General features: G+C 50.2%; 1 protein-coding gene across 1 annotated transcript in view; it reads left to right on the top strand.

The window, feature by feature from the left end:
- Positions 1-21,039, top strand: part of LOC146863603 (uncharacterized) — a 286,828-nt gene that overhangs the window by 32,830 nt on the left and 232,959 nt on the right. The window contains exons 2-3 of the mRNA XM_085627624.1: positions 9,816-9,971; positions 16,196-16,436. Of these exons, the coding sequence (XP_085483750.1) occupies positions 9,882-9,971; positions 16,196-16,436 (331 nt within the window). The 5' untranslated portion in view covers positions 9,816-9,881. The remainder of the gene's footprint in view (positions 1-9,815; positions 9,972-16,195; positions 16,437-21,039) is intronic.

The following is a 21,039-nucleotide window of genomic DNA, read 5'->3' as shown; positions in this document are numbered from 1 at the left end:
TGTGGTACTGAGTCTGTTGTGCCGCTCTAGTGCTGGAGTGGCAGATTCCTGTGGTACTGAGTCTGTCGTGCCGTTCTAGTGCTGGAGTGGCAGATTCCTGTGGTACTGAGTCTGTTGTGCCGTTCTAGTGCTGGAGTGGCAGATTCCTGTGGTACTGAGTCTGTCGTGCCGTTCTAGTGCTGGAGTGGCAGATTCCTGTGGTACTGAGTCTGTCGTGCCATTCTAGTGCTGGAGTGGCAGATTCCTGTGGTACTGAGTCTGTTGTGCCGTTCTAGTGCTGGAGTGGCAGATTCCTGTGGTGCTGAGTTTGTTGTGCCATTCTGCTGCTGGAGTGGCAGATTCTGGTTGCTTTGGTGCGGTGGTTGTTTCATAATCCTCATTGCAGGTCATCTTGGTGTGTGTGGTATTCTACGTGGTCAGAGAGTTGTCTGTTGATGACTTTGACTGCGTACAGGAACAGCAAGATGGGCTGGTAGTTGCTGGGTACTTTGGGGTTGGCTGATGTTTTTTTGAGGAGGGCAGTGACTGGTGTGTTTTTAGCTACCTGAGAAGTTGGCTGTCTTGAGGGAGGTGTTGATGGTGGAAGTGGGTGCAACGCGGATCGTGGTTCTTCCCAGGTTGGAGCCTCAGATCTGTGGGCACCCATGAGTGGACTGTCTTCATTATTGCTGCAGTGTCCTCGATGATTAGACGTTCCATATCGTCAATTGGTAGTCTTTGGTTGATGAGTTTACCAGGCTTGGAAGGTGGATGCGGTTCGTCTGGGGTTCGAAGTTGCTGTAGATCTTTGTGATTTTTTTGATGGAAGAAATCTGAGAGGTTGTTGTAGAGTTCTTGTATAGGGGTCATGGTTTGGGTTGCACTGTTGTGTTGGTGAGTTCCTTGATGATAGCGAAAAGTTCCTTTCCATATCTGAATACCGCTGTGCAATTTTGGTGCTGGAGCAGAAGATTCCTGTGGTACTGAGTCTGTTGTGCCGTTCTAGTGCTGGAGTGGCAGATTCCTGTGGTACTGAGTCTGTCGTGCCGTTCTAGTGCTGGAGTGGCAGATTCCTGTGGTACTGAGTTTGTTGTGCCGCTCTAGTACTGGAGTGGCAGATTCCTGTGGTACTGAGCCTGTCGTGCCATTGTAGTGCTGAAGTGGCAGATTCCTGTGGTACTGAGTCTGTTGTGCCGCTCTAGTGCTGGAGTGGCAGATTCCTGTGGTACTGAGTCTGTCGTGCCGTTCTAGTGCTGGAGTGGCAGATTCCTGTGGTACTGAGTCTGTTGTGCCGTTCTAGTGCTGGAGTGGCTGATTCCTGTGGTACTGAGTCTGTCGTGCCGTTCTAGTGCTGGAGTGGCAGATTCCTGTGGTACTGAGTCTGTCGTGCCATTCTAGTGCTGGAGTGGCAGATTCCTGTGGTACTGAGTCTGTTGTGCCGTTCTAGTGCTGGAGTGGCAGATTCCTGTGGTGCTGAGTTTGTTGTGCCATTCTGCTGCTGGAGTGGCAGATTCTGGTTGCTTTGGTGCGGTGGTTGTTTCATAATCCTCATTGCAGGTCATCTTGGTGTGTGTGGTATTCTACGTGGTCAGAGAGTTGTCTGTTGATGACTTTGACTGCGTACAAGAACAGCAAGATGGGCTGGTAGTTGCTGGGTACTTTGGGGTTGGCTGATGTTTTTTTGAGGAGGGCAGTGACTGGTGTGTTTTTAGCTACCTGAGAAGTTGGCTGTCTTGAGGGAGGTGTTGATGGTGGAAGTGGGTGCAACGCTGATCGTGGTTCTTCCCAGGTTGGAGCCTCAGATCTGTGGGCACCCATGAGTGGACTGTCTTCATTATTGCTGCAGTGTCCTCGATGATTAGACGTTCCATATCGTCAATTGGTAGTCTTTGGTTGATGAGTTTACCAGGCTTGGAAGGTGGATGGGGTTCGTCTGGGGTTCGAAGTTGCTGTAGATCTTTGTGATTTTTTTTGGAAGAAATCTGAGAGGTTGTTGTAGAGTTCTTGTATAGGGGTCATGGTTTGGGTTGCGCTGTTGTGTTGGTGAGTTCCTTGATGATAGCGAAAAGTTCCTTTCCATAGTTGAGGCGGGTGTCTTTCTCTGCGTCTGGTACTATGCAGGTATTTTCATTATCTGGGATTTGTGCAGATTTGCAGACCGACCTACTCCCTCTGCTTTTAGGATTTCTCGGTTTTGTTTGGAAATCTTTTAGATACTTCAGGGATTGGCCAACTCCTCCTTATAGTTAAAATTTAAGTAAATTAAGTGTATAGTTTTCCTGGTAATTATTTTATCAGTCTCAATAAGAAGTTTATGAACATCCAAGTGAATGAGAGTCAATTCCATGCAAATGCCTTTGTTTTAAATCCTTTTATGTGCTTAGTGTTTGCAGACTGTCCTGCAGTTTTTCATACAGGATACATGCAGCCAAAACGTGTTTCACCCCTTACAATGCCTGTGTTGTCGGGGGCTTTCTCAAGGCTGAAAAGTCCAATGCACAAGACATTATGTGGACTGTTTGCCGTTTCTTTCATTACTGTTGCAGGTGTAGAGCTTTGAGACTTGTGCCGAAGTATTTTGTTGCTGTTTTTATGGTTTTCTTCATGTTGTTAATTTTTTAAGGCAATTTATTTGACTTGGATACAGACTTGATGGCGAATTACATTGTGTCTTTACAGATACAAAAATGGCCTGCAGTCAGAATATTAGTGAGTCTCGTCTCTCCTTGGACACCCAGGCCATAAAAGCAATACGTTTGATTTTGATAAATAAAACGCCTGAGAAAGATGTCACCCTATGTAATAAAGGAACAGTGTTCCCTGGCTGTGGCAACACTAAAGGTCTCATTACTATGTCGGGCGGAATCTTTCTGCCGACACCTTCTCGTATTCAGTTCCGACCGCCTAGCGATCGGTGGTTCCGCACGACCTATTATGATGCTTCCGAATACCGTTTGGAAGGACTCCCGTTGACTTCAACAGAAGCCTGTGATCTGACTGACAACACAGGCTCCTATGGGGAAACGGGGTATCTGTGAAAAACCTTGCATCTTGTGGCGGGCACCCCATGTTGCCTGCCACACAGTGCGTGGTTTTACAACGGGGTCCCTTGGGTACCCCACTGACCCAAAACAGGAGGACTCAAAATGAAGGGTGCCTTCTAGGGGCCCCCTAAGTCAGTTTCCGACACCCTTTTCATGTTGGACAGACCGAGTCAGACAGGCTTTCAGAATCTGACATCGTAATCGGTCTGATTGCTGGTCGCAACTGATTCGGAATAACTGAATGGTTCCCGTTCCGACTATGAGCATCGTAATCAGAATTGTTTCCGACCAAGTCGGGCAGATGGGTTTCAACACGGTCTAGGAGAGTCCGACTGTCGTTGGAGGCTTTCTGTCCGATCTCGTAATGAGGCCCTAGTTGTATTCCTATAATGCTTCCTATATAGGAGCGCCTGAGAAATAACTCTTTAACAGTGAACAGTGTTCATCAATGAAATGGCACCAGGAACACTATAAATAAAATCAAAATCTAATTGGGGTGGAACAGCTTGTTAATGTCTGTAACATACATAGAGAGGATGGCGAGTAAGCTTAGCAGTGGCCTCAGGCAGCCTTGTCTGCAGCTCTTTGATGATGAATGCCCTGTCCAGCTCCTCCTCACCCCATCCTGTGCCGTGCTAGACCAGAGGCATTCAAGGGGTCACACTTGGCTTTGATCCAAAGGGTAAGGCCCTGAAGACGTCCAGTGCAGCTCAGCAGAACCCCCTTTGATACTGGCATGATTTACCCCATACTGCAGTCTTGCAGCCCCGGAGTTGCCCTGGATAAAGTGCTGGTCGCACTGTGGCCTGATCCCAGCGCCTTTCAAAAGTACCTGATATAGCACCATCCAGGAGCCACTTCTATAGTTTCACATCCCTAGACTGTGAGTCACCACAAACAAATGTATTTCCCTGTACTCTCTGCCTTTCATTTCACAAATCACAACCTCTCTTCTTTGAAACTCAAACCCTGCCGCAAGCACCCAATCACGGTTCATCTATCAATGCCAACCACCAGCTCGTGAAGTCACATTCCCTTTTACTGATCACACTTGACTCATCCATTCAAGCTTCCTTGAGAGCACAAGACCCACACCAGTTACTAACCACAGACTTCAGCATCATGGTGCCTGGGGTGAAGCGCTTCAATGTCTCATCGGGAGTAGTAAGCGCTACATAAATGCTAATACAACACAGTGCAATGCTGAAGGTTTCTGCTTCCACTCATGGTGTTGTCTTGGGGTTTTGAGTCCTTGGACTCTTGAATAGGTATCTCTGGTGCTGGGGCTTGTATTGTTTGCTGCTGGGAGTGTTTACTGTATTCTTCCGGTGCCTTTGCTGCCATGTGAGGTTGTCTTACAGGTGTGTGGGTGATTACCCCCAGGTCCCTCCGTCCTCGACACCGTCATGGACAAGTGAGATGTAACTATCTCACTGACAGAAAAAAGAACGAAGGAATGCTGGACCTACCCTTCCCCCTCCCACTGGGAGTACTTAAGGAGTACCGTCCCAGCATTCCTTTTGTTCTTTTTTCTGTCATCCTGACAGTGTGTGGACGCGGCAGGAGCAGGACGCTCCTGCCTTGTTTCTGGACTTACTTGGGGGCTGCTGGTTCTTCCTGGTGCCGGTGGACCTCCATGGATGGCCTCTCCCTCCCTGCCGGGCTTGGGGGGAGTGGCGCGGGCTTCTTTGTATCTCTCAACCGCGCGGCGGTGTAATACCGCGTTGGTTTTATCTTCAGCCGATGGCCGCCCCTCCTGGCCTGCCGGGCTTGCTAGGGGGCGCGGCCGAGCTGCTCCTCGCTATTGGTTGTGGCTCCTTCCCCTTCCGGTTTTCGTCATGCCTGACTTCCGGTTTTTGGAATTGAGGACGGAAGTCAGGCACCTCGAGATCCCGGCTGGGGGATGCTTGTTAAAAACGAGCAGAGGGGGTGAGTACCGCATAGCGGTTGTTATTACCTTGTGTTTCAGCGGTGTTTGGTGTGTTGTTGACGATGGGGAAGAATTACAGGAAACGTCATCACAGGGAGAGGTCTTCCTCTTCTTCTAGTGCTTCCAGGTCTCCCTCCCCTGCCAGGTCCAGGCGCCGTGATGGTGGTGCTGATGCGCATATTAAGCGCTTAATCAGGGAAACTTTGACGGAGATGGGTGATGTTGGATCCCGTCGCAAGTGCCCTGTTCCTGTTTCTTCGGACTCTAGAGGCGATGAGTCTGTGTGGTTGGGGGATGAAGAGTTGAAGGGCAAATATGTGGACAAGGAAGCTATGACCAGTATTTTGAGGCATGTTAAGGAGAACATGGGGTTCCCTGACGGGGACGCACCTAGTACCTCTAGGGGCCCTTGGTTGCGACAATTTCAGAGTGCTGCCACTGTCGATGTGTCTGTCCATCCCTTCATAAAAGATGTTTTGAAGCGCGAGTGGGCTGATCCTGATCGCATTCTGATTCCGCGATTCATGGCAAAACTTTAACCTCTGCAGGATATGGCTACTGAACTACCTGATTCGATTCCTCTTGACTCGTTTGTGGCTAGTTTGGTGGGGCGTACTTCCCTTGCTGAGGACGCTGTGCTGAAAGATCCGGTTGACAAGAAGGCGGATGTGGCGCTCCGTAAGGTGTATTCTGGTTCCCACCTGGCCTTGAGGGCGGGCATCTACGGGACTTATGTGTCGCAGTCCCTGCTGTCTGACCTGAAGTCTCTCTATCAGTCTATGGATAATGCCACGGACTGTTCTGGTTTGCTTGAGCAGATTGAGCGTCAGGTGGAGCTTCTGTCTGATATCTCCTTTGACGTTGTGCGTGCTTCTGCTCTGACCGGGGGGGCTTGTGTGGCTGCGCGTCGCAGTCTTGTCCTTAAGGACTGGAAAACTGACTCTGCGCAGAAGGCATGCGCATTGAGGTTGCCCTTTCAGGGTACGATGTTGTTTGGGGGGGAGTTGGAGGCCAAATTGCACAAATTGTTTAAGGAGAAAAAGAATTCTTCTTCTTTTAAGGTCTATACTGCTGCTCCTGTCCCTTCTAAACCCAAATCTTTCTTTCGCCCTGCTTCTCGTAGGCAGTTTGTGAGGGGCCAGGGTAGGTTTGCTTCTGGCCGTGGTCGGGACCGTAAGGCTAAGTCCCCTCCGCCTGCCAAGCCGCGTTCCTGACTCTTTGGCGGTGGTTCCCGGGTTGTTGGTTGGAGGGCGACTGCGCTTCTTCCTGGATGCCTGGGTTCAGTCTTGTTCCGACGTCTGGGTGTTGGAAATCATTCGCCAGGGTTATGTTCTGGAGTTCACGGCTCCTCCTCCAGACTCAGATGTTCGGCCGACTCCTTGGTCTTCGAGTCGTGTGAAGCGGTCTCATCTTTCTCGCGGGATTCTGGACCTTCTTCGGAAGGGTGCCATTCAAGAGGTTCCTCCATCGGAGAGTGGGGAGGGCTTTTATTCCCTGATCTTTCTGGTTTCCAAAAACACGGGGGGTTTCCGCTTGGTTTTGGATCTGCGGGTTATGAACAAATGGGTGGCCAGAATTCCTTTCCGCATGGAGACTTTACAAAGGGTGATTCCTTTGGTGCTGCCGGGTCACTTCATGTGTACCCTAGCTCTTCAGGATGCGTATTACCATGTTCCGATCCATCCTCGGTCTGGGGTGTCATTATCAATTCATGGTGTTGCCATTCGGTCTCCTGTCAGCGCCAAGGGTGTTTACAAAGGTGGTGGCGCCTTTGGTCGCGTGGCTTCATCTCCAGGGGGTGATGGTATACCCATACTTAGACGACTGGTTGATCCATGCTCCATCTCGGGTCCTGTTGCTGGAGGCCAGGGAGGTGGTGTGCTCGGCGTTGGGGGCCCATGGTTTCCTGATCAACTTGCCCAAATGTCAACTGACGCCATCCCAGGACATGGTTTTCATTGGGGCCCGCTTCCGTTCGGATCTGAACCGTGTGTTCCTCCCCGAGCCTCGGGTTGTAATGTTGGTGTCCCTTGCTCTATGTTTCTGGGTGGGGGGTGCCTTTCCGGTGCGCCTTTGGTTGCGTCTTATGGGTCTGATGGCGGCGACAGTTTTTACGGTGGCCTGGGCACGTTTTCATCTGCGCCCCCTTTGGGTGTACCTCCTGTCTCTCTGGGATCCCCTGTCCCGCGATTTGGATGTTCTTATTCCTGTGTCTCCGGTGGTCCTCCCGGTTCTTCTTTGGTGGTCTGTGAGGGATCATCTGTCTTTGGGTCTGCCCCTGCAGTCTTCTCCTTCTCTGGTCTTGACAACGGATGCCAGCGCCTTGGGTTGGGGTGCGACCTTGGGGTCTCACTCCCTTCAGGGTCGTTGGTCCATCGTGGAGAGTCGCAGGTCTTCCAATTGGAGAGAGCTCATGGCGGTGTCCCGAGCTGTGATGGGTTTTCGGGGACTGTTGCTAGATCGGAATGTGTTGGTGCGGTCCGACAACATGGTGACGGTGGCTTATCTGACTCATCAAGGGGGGATTCATTCGGCATCTTTGAATGCGGTGATGGTACCCCTGTTTTGTTGGGCGGAGGGCCATCTGCTGTCTCTGACGGCGGTTCATCTTCGGGGAGTGGACAACTGTGTGGCGGATGCCCTGAGTCGGTGCTTTCCGGATTCTCTGGAGTTGTCTCTCACCCCGGTTGCGTTTCGGCTTGTGTGCAGGAGGTTTGGGCGTCCCTATCTGGACCTCTTTGCCTCCCGGCACAATGCTCAGCTCCCGCGGTTCTGCTCCCGGTTTCTGCAGGAGGGTTGCTGGGGGGTGGACGCGCTAGTGCTCCCTTGGCCGTCGCGTCTCCTCTATGCCTTTCCCCCACTGGCTCTGGTTCCCAGGTTTCTGGCCCGTTTGTGTCAGGAGGATCGGGAGGTGGTGGCGGTCCTGCCGTTTTGGCCTCGGAGGTCCTGGTTTCCGACGGTGTGTCTTTTGGCGGTGCAGGGTCCCTGGTTTCTTCCCCTGTCTCCGTCTCCACTTCGGTCTTCCCCGTGCCTGTCACTTCTCCGGTTGCGGTTGTCGGTGTGGAAGTTGAGAGGCAGGGTTGGAGACGGCGTGGTTTCCCGCAGCATTTAGTGGTGGCTCTTCAGCGTTCCCGGTGGCCTTCTACCCTTAAGGCTTATGATCGGCATTGGGGTAATTTTGATCGTTGGTGTTCGGCGTTGGGGGTCTCCCCTTTGTTCTGTTCCTTGCAGGTTGTCCTTCAGTTTTTGTGGGAAGGTTTCGAGAAGGGTTTGGCTGTGTCTACTCTACGGGCACAGTGGGCCGCTGTTCGGGCTTTTCGTTCCCCGTGCGGGAATCTTTCGGATATTGAAGACTTGGTCTCTCGTCTTCTACGCAGTTTTACTGTTTCTCGGCCTGTGCCTCGTCCTTCTTTTCCCCTGTGGGATTTGCCTTTGGTCCTTCGGGTTTTGATCGGTCCTCCTTTTGAACCTTTGGATGTGGTGGATTTAAAATTTCTCACTCTCAAGGTGGTTTTCCTGGTGGCTGTCACCTCTGCTCGTCGTCTTGGGGAGTTGGGAGCCTTGATGGCGCGCCCTCCTTTTCTTTCCTTCACGGAGGAGGGTGTGGTGCTCCGACTGGATTCTTCTTTTGTGCCGAAGGTTTCTTCGCAATTTCACAGGTGTCAGGAGTTGGTGTTGCCTGCCCTGGGCTCTTTTTTGGATTCTCCTGGTGGTCCCCAGTGGTCTTTGTTGGATGTGTGCAGGGCTTTGCGCATTTATCTTGACCGTACGGCGGTTTTTCGCAAGTCGGACTCCCTTTTTGTCTCCTTTGGTGTGGCTTCGCTTGGGGGTAAGGCTTCTTCTGTGTCCATCGGCCGTTGGCTGAAGCAAGTCATTTCCTTGGCCTACTCTCTGTCTGGTTCTCCTCCTCCTTTGGGGCTTCAAGGTCGTTCTACGAGAGGGGTGGCTGCTTCTTGGGCGGAGGTTTAGGGTGTTCCTCTCTCTGAGATTTGTAGGGCTGCCACGTGGGCCTCTTCTAATACTTTCATCTGGCATTATCGAATCCTCAATCTGTTGGGGGATGATGGAGGTTTTGCATTGGGGGTGTTGAGCTCTGTTCGCTCCTAATGTTTTTTTCTGCTTTATTTCCAATAAATCTCTGGGTTTGTTTGCTATCCTGGTGATTTGTTGTGTTTTCTGGTATGAATGCCGGTGTTTGCTTTGGTATTTCTCACTTGTCCATGACGGTGTCGAGGACGGAGGGACCTGGGGGTAATGTCCTATTACTTACCGGTAATCTTCATTACTCCGGGTCCCGTAGTCCTCGACACCGTCATGACTTCCCTCCCTCCCTCCCTGTCTGCCGGCCTTCATTGGGGCTTGGTATTTCAGGAGGAATGCTGGGACGGTACTCCTTAAGTACTCCCAGTGGGAGGGGGAAGGAAAGGTCCAGCATTCCTTCGTTCTTTTTTCTGTCAGTGAGATAGTTACATCTCACTTGTCCATGACGGTGTCGAGGACTACGGGACCCGGAGTAATGAAGATTACCGGTAAGTAATAGGACATTTGTACATGTTGTCCCATGCCGTTGTTCCAATCACTGTCTTAGTTGTTGGTGCTTTTGTTCAGCATCTCCAGGTGCTGTGGCTGCGTTCAGCTCTCCGCCTGGGCTGCGGATCTTGCACAATGTATTTTATGTTTCGCCTACGGGGGTCTCTGTGTAACTTTCACATCTGGGGGCACCTGCTTTAGTCTCTCCCATTCGTATCTATTATAGTTTTCATGCAAGTGCATGTGATGCTGCCCGTTGTGCAGGTTGTGTTATCAATCATTGTCTCCTTCTGCCCTACCCTTCTTCATGTGCACATGTCTTGATTCCACAGGGACCCCTGGCCTGTAGCAGCCGCAGCATCCTCGAAGCACCAGAGGTGTGAAGCTGGGCGCCCACCATGGGAAATTACTGTGTGACCCTGGTCAATGAGACCCCTTACCAGTTCAGCTATGGGCGCTCATATTTGGGCAGCGAGTGGGACATTCGGGTGAGTATCAGGCTGCAAGGCACTGGCACGCTGGGCATGCAGCTCAGAAATGAATACAAGTTGCGACGTACAGTGTGAGGCCTGGCATGGGAGAGTGGCAGGTATAAGGCCAGTGGAGGGTGTGCAGCCTCGAATAGAAAGATGGGAGACATGGAATACAAGAAGGCCAAGGTATGTGTCTGGGCGAGGCGCTGAAGCACTTGCTTCCATGGGGAGCATGCTGCACCTTCCAGGGTGTGTGGTGGCCAGAGAGGTGTCTTCATTTTGTATCCTATGTAAGAAGTGTTCCCATGTCGCGTGTGATGAGTTGGTATCCAAGCTATGCGCAGAAGCGTAGCAGCGTTTTCATTTTTATAGAAGATGCTTCTTATGACCTTGTTGGCATATGAAAGATAGTTTTAAGTCCATGTTTACCCCTAGGTTTCCATCTTCTCTTGATGTGGTTGGAGAGGCCTCGAGCTCTGTGGGACATATGGTGGTGGACTGGTATTTTCGACAGTGTCCACCAGTCATGATCTGTTTTTGTGGTGTTGAGCTTTGAGGGGCAGATCTACAAGGAAGTGCAGCAGCGTGGCACCACAAGCCCTTTGGCTGTGGCAATTCCGAAGCACAGGGATGTGAATATGTCACAGCTCTGTGCTTCCTCCTGCGCTGGCGCACAAACTGCTGCCATGCGCTGGCACAGGCACCCTTGCACCATGGTGTAAGAAGATGGAAACCTAGGGGCAAACATGGACTTAAAACTATCTTTCATATTATGTCAACAAGGTCATAAAAAGCATCTTCTACATCCCTGAAGGGGCACCTCCCTGCACAAAAGCAATCACTACAGGCATTTTCCTCTTTCAATGCGTGCTGTAGAATGCAGCAGCAGTGAAAGAGGAAAAAAACTAGGAGAAATGAAAACATTTCTCCTCATTGTGCCTCGAACGTAGCATTCAGAGGCATCCCCAGATTTACGATTTCTCGTAAATCTGGAGACGTGTCTTGTTCCATGGGTGTTGCGTGGGAACACCTACAGCAACACCCATGGAACTCCCCTTCCACGCACAGTGCTGCGTGTGAAGGGACCGTTTTTACAAGGAGAGGAAAAGTCACGCAGGGTGGCTTTTCCTGTCCTTGTAAATATGGAGGAGCCCCCTGCGCCACCAGTACATCACGAAAAGTGACGTAGTGGTGGTGCAGGGGGCTTGTATATCTGCCCCTAAGTCTCTACCCATCATCTATGTATTTATGCTGCAAAGGTAGTCATTAGGTGTGTCAGTTTGAGGCGTGGTGCCATCTTGGTTTGGGGGGATGTGCATTGCCTTGTATTCAGATGCCACTATCTTGGACCAGGTTAAAGGCCAATCAATGCTTGAAGTTGCAAGTGGTTCTGAAAGCAGCGTCTCCATGTAGATGCTCAAACCTCTGACTACTACTAGGGACCTGTACACCCCACCCCTTCATTGAGTTTGGAGGCACCACAAGGGATCTGCTTGGGTGCGATGACCCTCGAGATCGATGATATTGTGGTGAGTACCTAGATCAGCTCTGACATTAGTTTGTAATGAAAGGTTTGTCGCATGTAGGAGGCCCCTCCCCAGTGTGGACCCACCTGGTGTCTTCTTAGCTCTGCCTTTTTAATATCCACCTTTTCTAATACATCTCTTGCCACACATTTGTAAGGTTTTTCCTGTGGTGGGCAGGCTGTGGGATCTGCCAATGGTTTCCTTGTAAGGAAAAGCTTGTGATACTTAGGACATTTATATGGCTTCTGCCAGCGTGACTTCTCCCTTGTGTTGATAGAAGACGTTTTTGTTTGAGTGTCTTCTCAGGTTCACTGCATGTATGTGTTCTCAGTCTTGCCTGGGCTGCTAAGTGTTAAACTATAGTCATTTTCCCTGAAAACTTTGCAAAATTGACCACATATAAACTCCACCTCATGTGGGCATGTCCTCTCCCACCGCGTTCTGCTGTTATCAACGCTGAAGAAGAATGGTCTCTTGTGGTGGATTTTCAAAACCTGCAGATGGTTACAAATTAAGAACCCATTTGAAAATAAGTTAGCCTTGTCAGTGTTAACAGGCAAACACCAAAAACAGATTGTCCTCCACTCCCACAGACTGAAATGCTACAGAAGGAACCGTAACATGTGCCAACAGCAGCACAATGTGGGTTGTGTTTGACTCGAGCAGCTAAACAATGACTTTTTAATTACCGAGAGTCTGATTATGAGTTTGGCGGTCCAAAGACCACCAAACCCACGGTGGCTGTGCGGGGTCTGCCACAGCAGTCGTCTGACCACCGTATTACGACTGCGTTAGTCAGACCACCATAAACTGCCACAACCACCAGGTATCCACGACCCCTGGCGTTGGCGCGGCAGTCAGAGGCTCACAATATGCTTCCAGTGCCCCTGCGGCACCGCAAAGTATACACCTAGTTTTTTCACTGCCACACTTTTCATGGCAGTGAGCGAGCCATAAAAAAGTGTGACGGTGAGGAAACAAAGGGGGGAGCTTGGATTCATGCGTTGGGGCACATGGTGTGCTCCCCTCTGTACATGCACCCCTGTTTCAGCATGGCATGGACTTTGCAGCCAGTGCCATACTGGAACTCGCTGTGGCGGTCCCATGGCGGTGCCTTTCAAAAGCTCTCCTATGAGCCTTTGAAAGGCAGCACCATGGGTCAGCCGCCACAGGATTGCCCACCAAAATTACAACTTGTAATCCGGTTGGTGATAGAGTTTGGTGATGTGGGAGAGGAGCAGTGGTGTGCCGCCCAACTCCCTCACCACCAAATTCATAATCAGGCTACTAGTCTCTTGAGAGACAGTGCCTACCAACCGCATCAACTAAAGTAAAACGCCTAAGTGGTTTCATGGATTCCCACCTTCATGAAAGAGACTTGCGATGCATTGTACATGATGTGAAAGCTCAAATGTATCTTTCCTTACATGGGTATTCCTCATCTGTTGCAAGCATCAGTAGCTGAAGTGGTATCTGGTCTAAGTGAGAAAGCTTTCACAGTACAGAAACAACACGCATCACCACCACAGACTACATCTGCATGATTCTTGCCAGATGAGACACGGCAGCCATCATTCTCCCGGATCTCCCTGCAGCATTGGACAGGGTCTCTCACCCCAGCCTCATCAGTCATCGGCACAAGATTGGCATCCGAGGACCCACTTTCTGCTGGATCTGCTCCTTCTTAACACAAGCTGCCATCCTGGGACCTTACTTCTTGGAACACCGCAAACTCGTCTGTGGAATACCTCAAGGCTTGTCCGTCAGCCCAACTCTCTTCTACATATCCCAAATCCCTGTGGCCAATGCCATCCACATACATGACATCAACATCCTCTCCTAGGCCAAATACAGGTAACTCATACTTTTTCCTTTCGGACAAGATCCCTAAAACAAGAAACAAGTTCACAGCCTGCATGACCGAAGTCGCTAACTGGATGAAATCCAAGTGTCTCAAGCGTAGCACTGACAGGACAGAAGTAGTGATCTTCTGCAAGAAAACCTCTCCATGGGATTTCAACTGGCAGCTGACTGACTCGGTCCCACAATCACACCCAGCACTCATGCCAGGAACCTTGAAATCATCAATTGGATTTGATCACACAAGTCAATGACATCACTGCGTCCTGCTTCCATACCCCGAAGATGTTGAGAATAATCTTCAAATGGCTTCCAAGCAGCACAAGAAAAGCCGCCTTGCACGTCCTAGTCACCAGCAAGTTGGACTATGGGAACACCCCTATGCCGGGATCACCAAGCACCTCACCAGAAGACTACAAACCACCCAGAACTCCTCAGCCAGACTCATTGTCAACCTCACAGACAGAACTCCTGTCGCACCAGAGCTCAGGGAGCTCCCCTGGCTCCCGATACACGAACGTGGGCCGTTCAAACTCCAAACGCACACGTTCAAGGCACTGCACAACTGAGGCCTGCTCTGCAGGATTCCCACTCGCACAAGTACATACAACCAGGATCATTCTTAAAGCATGGAACAGACTCCCACTCCAACAGAGCCTTTCCCCCTCTTCTTGAATTCTGCAAAAAGCTGAAGACCTGGCTTTACAGTTCACCAACCTACCATAGGCAGGGCTACGCACACACCTGCTCAGCACCAGGATACCCTCACGAGTGATGAACCAACCTACCATAGGCAGGGCTACGCACACACCTGCTCAGCACCAGGATACCCTCACGAGTGATGAACCAACCTACAGTAGGCAGGGCTACGCACGCACCTGCTCAGCGCCAGGGTACCCTCGCGGGTGATGAACCAACCTACCGTAAGCAGGGCTACGCACACACCTGCTCAGCACCAGGATTCCCTCATGAGTGATAAACCAACCTACCGTAGGCAGGGCTACGCACACACCTGCTCAGCGCCAGGATACCCTCGCGAGTGATGAACCAACCAACCATAGGCAGGGCTACGCAAAGACCTGCTCAGCGCCAGCTACCCTTGCGGGTGATGAACCAACCTACCGTAGGCAGGGCTACGCACACACCTGTTCAGTGCCAGGATACCCTCGCGGGTGATGAACCAACCTACTACAGGCGAGGCTACGCACACACCTGCTTGGTGCCAGTTACCCTCACGGTGGATGAACCAACCTACTATAGGCAGGGCTACGCACACACCTGCTCAGCACCACGATTTCCTCATGAGTGATGAACCAACCTACCATAGGCGAGGCTACACACACACCTGCTCAGCACCAGGGTACCCTCACGAGTGATGAACCAACCTACCATAGGAAGGGCTATGCACACACCTGCTCAGCGCCAGCTACCCTCGCGGGTAATGAACCAACCTACCGTAGGCAGGGCTACGCACACACCTGCTCAGCGCCAGCTACCCTCGCGAGTGATGAACCAACATACCATAGGCAGGGCTACGCACACACCTGCTCAGTGCCAGGATACCCTCACGAGTGATGAACCAACCTATCATAGGCAGGGCCACGCACATACCTGCTCAGTGCCAGGATACCCTCATGAGTGATGAACCAACCTACCATAGGCAAGGCTACGCACACACCTGCTCAGCGCCAGGGTACCCTCGCGGGTGATGAACCAACCTACCGTAGGCAGGGCTACGCACACACCTGCTTAGCACCAGGATTGCCTCACAAGTGATAGTGCACTTTACAAATGCATATAACATATTGGGGCTTCTTCACTTGATGCAGGCGTCAGTAGCTGTAATGAAAGTGGTGTCCAGTTTAGATTGGGTAGTTTTACAATAATAGAGTTTTTAATACCTGGAATCTAAGGAAGCAAAGGCAGGTGTAATGCTTTAAATTTGAGGCGTCTGAGGCAGGTTTCTGACATAGAAAGTGAGGGGCTGAGGCTGGTTCTGGCCTAAGCATACTGCTCCATTTACATGGGCCCAGTGGGGGAAAATGGGTGTGTCTGGGGTGAGGGGTTGAATGCGGAAACAGTGCATGTTCTGGGGAGCAGTGCAGATCACGTTCTTGTGCTTCACGGAGGCGGGTAGGGGAGAGGCATCAGCGCACATTCATGGTTTGCTACTCATGCCCATATCACTATTAAGAGTTTCTTTATCTCCTAAGTTTTGATATTCTGAGTTTCAGGCATGCCAACAATAGAGGACATTACTAATGGTGTATAGCCACAACATCACTAGACTCCAGCCAGGCAGGGACAGTGCAGGAGTGAGTGTAGAGGCGAGAGGAGCAACACGTTGTGGGGGGGTGGCACATTTCTCACTTGCTGTCAGTATTTTGAACACCTATGGTAAGGAACACGGATGGTTACATTACACATAGTTTGTTCTTCACTTTGTTTTTACCATGCTCCTAACTTTCTTTGAATGCCCCCATTCTATCTTTTAGTATCCATGCCAATAGTGATACTAGGGTCGTGACCTATAGAGAAACAGGCCTAGAACAGCCATTTTGGACATTTGAATTCTATGTTTTTTGGAAACAAGATGTTTATACTGGTGATCTATGCAGGCACATACTTTGTATTTACATATCAGGGAGATCAGCCCAGTTTCAGTTAAAATTCCCTCACACTTCTCGTGTTTGCAAGTACCTATATATAAATGGTGTGGATAGTGACTGCAGTGACAAGTGCTGCAGTGAAAGAATTCAAACTCACTTCATGACTGAAGAGATGTGCTAACAATGTTGTCTACCAGTGACAAGCATCAGCATTCATTACATCACCCTCCTATTTCTCTCCTAGGATCAAGCTGTCCTTGCACCCGGTCAGACCATCGTATCCCAGCAGCGAGAGATTATAAGTCGCATGTATGTAAAATTTGGATGCCATGATGGAAGTACTTGTCGTACGTATGCAGATCTATGGCGCCAATACACCGGCATTGACAGTCCAACATTCTATATCCGTGTGATCAACTCAGATCAGTCGCAGATACAACTGGTGTGTAATCGTGGAGGAGAGGCACCCGTCTGCCCCAACTATGGTAAGTTTATACATAGTATCTGTAGTTGAACACAGCCACATGTCAGACATGTAAAGCTTAACGCAATTCCCAGAATCCTGATGTCACAAAAATGAAGACAGTATAGAAGGATTTTCCTTGTCCACGTTGTTGCTTTAACATGAAATGCCTTTGAAAAACAAAACAAGAGGCATTTGGCAAAACAGGAAGAGTTTTGATTAATTAAACATTGCAGTTGGGAGATCAGTTATAGGCATAGTGTCTGAGCACTGTCCCAATTCACAATTGATCTGAAAAGTTCTTATATACACTTCATTCTATGCCATAAACAGTTCTAGACGATCCTCATTTGGTAAATAATTTGTGGCACAATATGGGCAGTGGGTAAAGTGTCCAGATGTCCAGCATGGGGAGTGCGTGATCACTGAGTGTGCTGTGTCTGCTGTGTCCTGATTGGCTATGTGTTCCTAACTTATGTGGTATCTGAATTTATGTTGTTTTAGGAGCATGCGTACCCCTCCGGGCATGGGTGCTTTATTGGGGGCCTATCCCCCTGAACCATTATAGTGTTTCTATGCCTATCTGTGGATTGATCTGGGATTTTGTGTTCGTGGGTTTGTCGGCTGGCTATGTGCCACCCCACTTGTGACCTGTAAATTGATAACCTCAGGGTAGGGCTCAGTGCTTGCTTGACTATGCATTTGCGAGTCAGGGCTTATGTTGAGTTCACAACGGGCGAATTCATTAATAAGGACACAATTTCCTTCACATAAATGAATGTATCGTTTCTCATATCAGTGTCAACTGTTTCTATATTAACATTCCCCCTCTGGTTGATTTATTTTATTGGGGCCCTGTTATTTTTATGCTTGCTTTCAGCAACCACTACTTTCCTATAAACTTCTATTTTTCTTAGTATGAGGACTGTGGTTTTACAGCAGGAAATCCTCAATTGTTTGGATTCACACAAAAACAAGAACACAATGAAAAATAGCAACAACGACAAGCACAGACTAGAGATCCACCGGGAAAGCCTTGAGACCCAATTTGAAAACCACCTTCCCTCAGGGGCACCTCCCTCCTCATATATGTCTCTTTGTAAATGGTGCAGTGCTTGGATGGCAAGAACCAATGTTTCATTGTCCATATCGTTCCCTGGTATAAACGTGCAGCAGGAAGCACCGATGTTGGCACACACCCCTCCCTCCATTGTGGTCTAACACAAATCGGTTCTGCATCACCATGAGGCAGATTGCTCTCAGTTCTTCCTTGATTGATATAAGGCTGAGCTGAGTGCTGCTGATCATTTTAAGCCTTTCTCACCTCCTTATCTGTAACAGGTGGGCATTCACCTTTGTCTGTACTGTAAAGAAGGGCATAGCCCATCCTACTGATACCTGTGTGTCTGTGAACAGTCTGAATTTTTCTGGAAGGTCCTTGTACTGAGCCCAGCATAAAATAGTCCATAGTTCTTTTTTCATTAGCTTGATGCAGCAAAGTTGTCTTAGCGGGTGCAGGTAGAAGTCCAACAGTTCTTCTCCAGGAAATGCCAGGGTCTGTATAGTGACCAGGGAACAGAGTCTGCACCATCTGGGAATGAGCTGAGTGTAGGTAAACTCACCGCACTGTCAGTAGAAATCCATCAGTGTGAAGATCCCCTATTGCATATCCGGAATGTGCATATTTGTGCCACAATTCTCATTCATGCTCAGTGGAAGTGTTCCTTTACCTCTGAAACTCAAGGAATACAGTGTAAGTTTCCATACAATTAGGGGTTGCCCCATCCCTTCTAGCCAAGTGTATACACCCATCTCAATATTCCATATTTCCTGACATGGGTTGGTCGTGCTCTCATTCAACCCTCCTCCATGGGAATTCCATGTCGAAGGTCCATGTGTTAAAAAAAAAGCCCCAGATAATGTTGCCAGGCAAAAGTACAATTTGCTCTAGAGGTCAGCCAGCTCCATGGAACTAGAAACTGAATTCAAACTTACAATGTTTCGTATATAAGGTTAAAATCACAAACATGTCATACATTTGCAAATCATATCAAGTGTTTGCTCAAGCTCATTGTTATCTGTTAACATTTCAGCAAAAGTAATAGTTTCTACAAAATTCATCTAACCCCACTGTGAGAAGTTGGCCTGATATGTAGTGCTCACTATTCTAGTGATCACTGTGTATCATTCCAAACGACCCTTATTGATGATTGGTTGTAAGTCAACCTTATAGACCAGCTATCCTAGTAGCGTGGATACGAGCAGTCTTAGGCTAAACTCTAGAGGGCGTGTTAAGCCAGCTGTTTACCATCACATATACCCCTTGAACACCAAGTGAAAGGACACCACACAAGTTGTTATGAAAATAAAAGGATATTTATTTATAACAAGACTACCCTGGCTCTTTATGAGTCAGGGAGCTAAGCACACTACAAAACTCTTAAGAAAATACTTCAGTTGCACAATTTACACAAATGCCCGAGGGCACGAGAAACCATCTACACTAACAGTGAAAATGCGAATGGTTAGAGTCTAGAGGTACTGATTCCGGAGTGTTCCGATCAGTGAGACTAAACGAAAAAGGAACTGGACACTTGTAGAGCGAACCTGCGATGGAGCACTGAAATGCTCGAGTTACCTAGCCCAGAGGCTGCGGCTGTGTGAAGTTCGGCAAGATGTCGGGAGTCCTCGTTGTAGTCTCAGGAGCCTGAAAGAAGAAGTTGCTGGCAGGCGACCAGTGACGATGTTCAGAGCGATCCAAGCCTGGATCGGTGATGAAGGAAACCTGAAAGCAGAGGGGACTCAGTTCTCAACCGCTAGCCAGCGATCGTGTGGGTACCAGGAGGGTACCGGCTGAAGTCACCTCGACCAGGTGAGTGGGTGACGTCGGACTCGGCTGTTCCTCGGACCAGGAGGCGCGGCGGCGACCAGGATGGAGGGCGAGCTGTCCCACGAAGGTGTCTGCTGTCGATGATGCTGGGCCCAGGAAGGGGCAGCGGATCTTGGCAGTGGCAACCCAAGCGGGGGAGTCAAGATGGCGTCGGGAGTGGACCAGGAGGGTCCGTGGTACTCCTCTGTTGAAGGGGAGCAAGAGCCAGTCTGGAGCAACCAGACCGGGGGTGCAAAACAATCTTGGAGCGTCGTGAAGAGGGCCACAAGCCGGTCGGCGAGTGGTCGGACAACGCGGTGAACAGCAAGGAGCGGAAGGGCCCCCACGCAGATCTCGTGGATGCTGGGGAGACAAACTTCGATGCTGGAGCTGCTCAGGGTTAGGGCTTCTCCAACCCTAGGTGCACTCACTCGAGGGTCCCTCGGTGGGCGTGCTAGATAAGCGTCGTGCAGGTTCTGAAGATAGCCGGTCCCGCAGGTCTCGTCACACCTACGGCTCTCAGCTGGGCTGATGAGGTAGGTAAGAGGTCAGAGATGGCAGGGACTTGGGTCTCGTCGAGCTGGGCAGTCGTGATCCGTAGGAGAGACGTGCAGCAAACCGCAAGCGCTTAGGTGGTGCCTGCTGGTGCAGGGTGGCTACTCCTTAGCCACAAGGGAGAGTCTTCAGAAATAGTCAAGAGTTCCTTTCGTGGAAAGTGGTTCGTGATTCGGAGTTATCCGATTATCTGATTATCCAATTTGGGAAGGGGACTCGCTCCTACCTTTATTCTAAGAAAAGGGGCTGGCCCGTGACTAGGTTCTACCTGTTGGGTGGAGCCAGGAGGGGGGTGGTTACACCCCTATCCTTTGTCCGGCTTCGCGCCAGCTCAGGGGCTGGTGTGCCCCCGAAACTGGTTTGAGCCGGGCTATGCACAGTGAGCACCGGGGTGCCACTTGCAATCACCTTCCTTTCAGCCCTGCCTACCTGGAATACACAAACCCTGTCTGGGATGGTGCTAACACCGCCCTCGACAGGAAACCCTTTGTCCAAGCTCCCTTGGCTGGGAGGTCCCCCAGCAGCAGGAGGTCAGACTTGTGTCTGGTGGCAGCATCCATTTTGTGATGCTGAGGCTTGAGTCAACTTTAACCGGGGTTCAAGGTTACTTCCATGTCGTGTCCCTCTAAAAGGGGGGAATGCTAACCCCGTCGCCAGGACTGGTGAGGGGTTCGTATTCCCATTCGTATGACACCTTACTCGACATGTGTAGGTGATGCGATGCCAAAGTTAGCAAATAACCGCAAGGATTATAATGCCTTAAAAGTAGTTGGCCCGCGTCACCATGGAACGGCTACTAGGACTTGGTTCCGCAAGCCGTCGACGGGCTCAGCTCGCGCCAGAGCACCGTCCCACATGATTCCCTGCACTCTGCCTTCAGGATTGATAAGGCCTGCTATAGGAGTGACTGATAGGAACCCATGTGTCCATTTTAGGGTTTAGGTGTAGGAATACTACACCTACAGCAACGGGTGATTACACCACGTGGCCCCAGCTGTCGTGCAGCCAGTTGTGTCAGATTTGGGCGGCCATTCCAGGGGTGGCATAATACATGCTTCAGCCCCTGGTAGGCCCTGGGTACACCGATGCCCTGGATACCTGTGGTATGCTGAGACAGGGACTGACAAGGCGGCCCAGTTCCAATTAGTGGATGCACCTAATGTACATGTGTTTTAATTTCGAGAGAGAACAGCTAGGCTGT

The sequence above is a fragment of the Triturus cristatus genome, chromosome 2_1, assembly GCF_964204655.1.
Source record: "Triturus cristatus chromosome 2_1, aTriCri1.1, whole genome shotgun sequence".
NCBI classification, from domain to species: Eukaryota; Metazoa; Chordata; class Amphibia; order Caudata; family Salamandridae; genus Triturus; species Triturus cristatus.
Note: the sequence above shows the minus strand (reverse complement) of the source record. Positions and strands in the feature narration are given on the sequence as shown.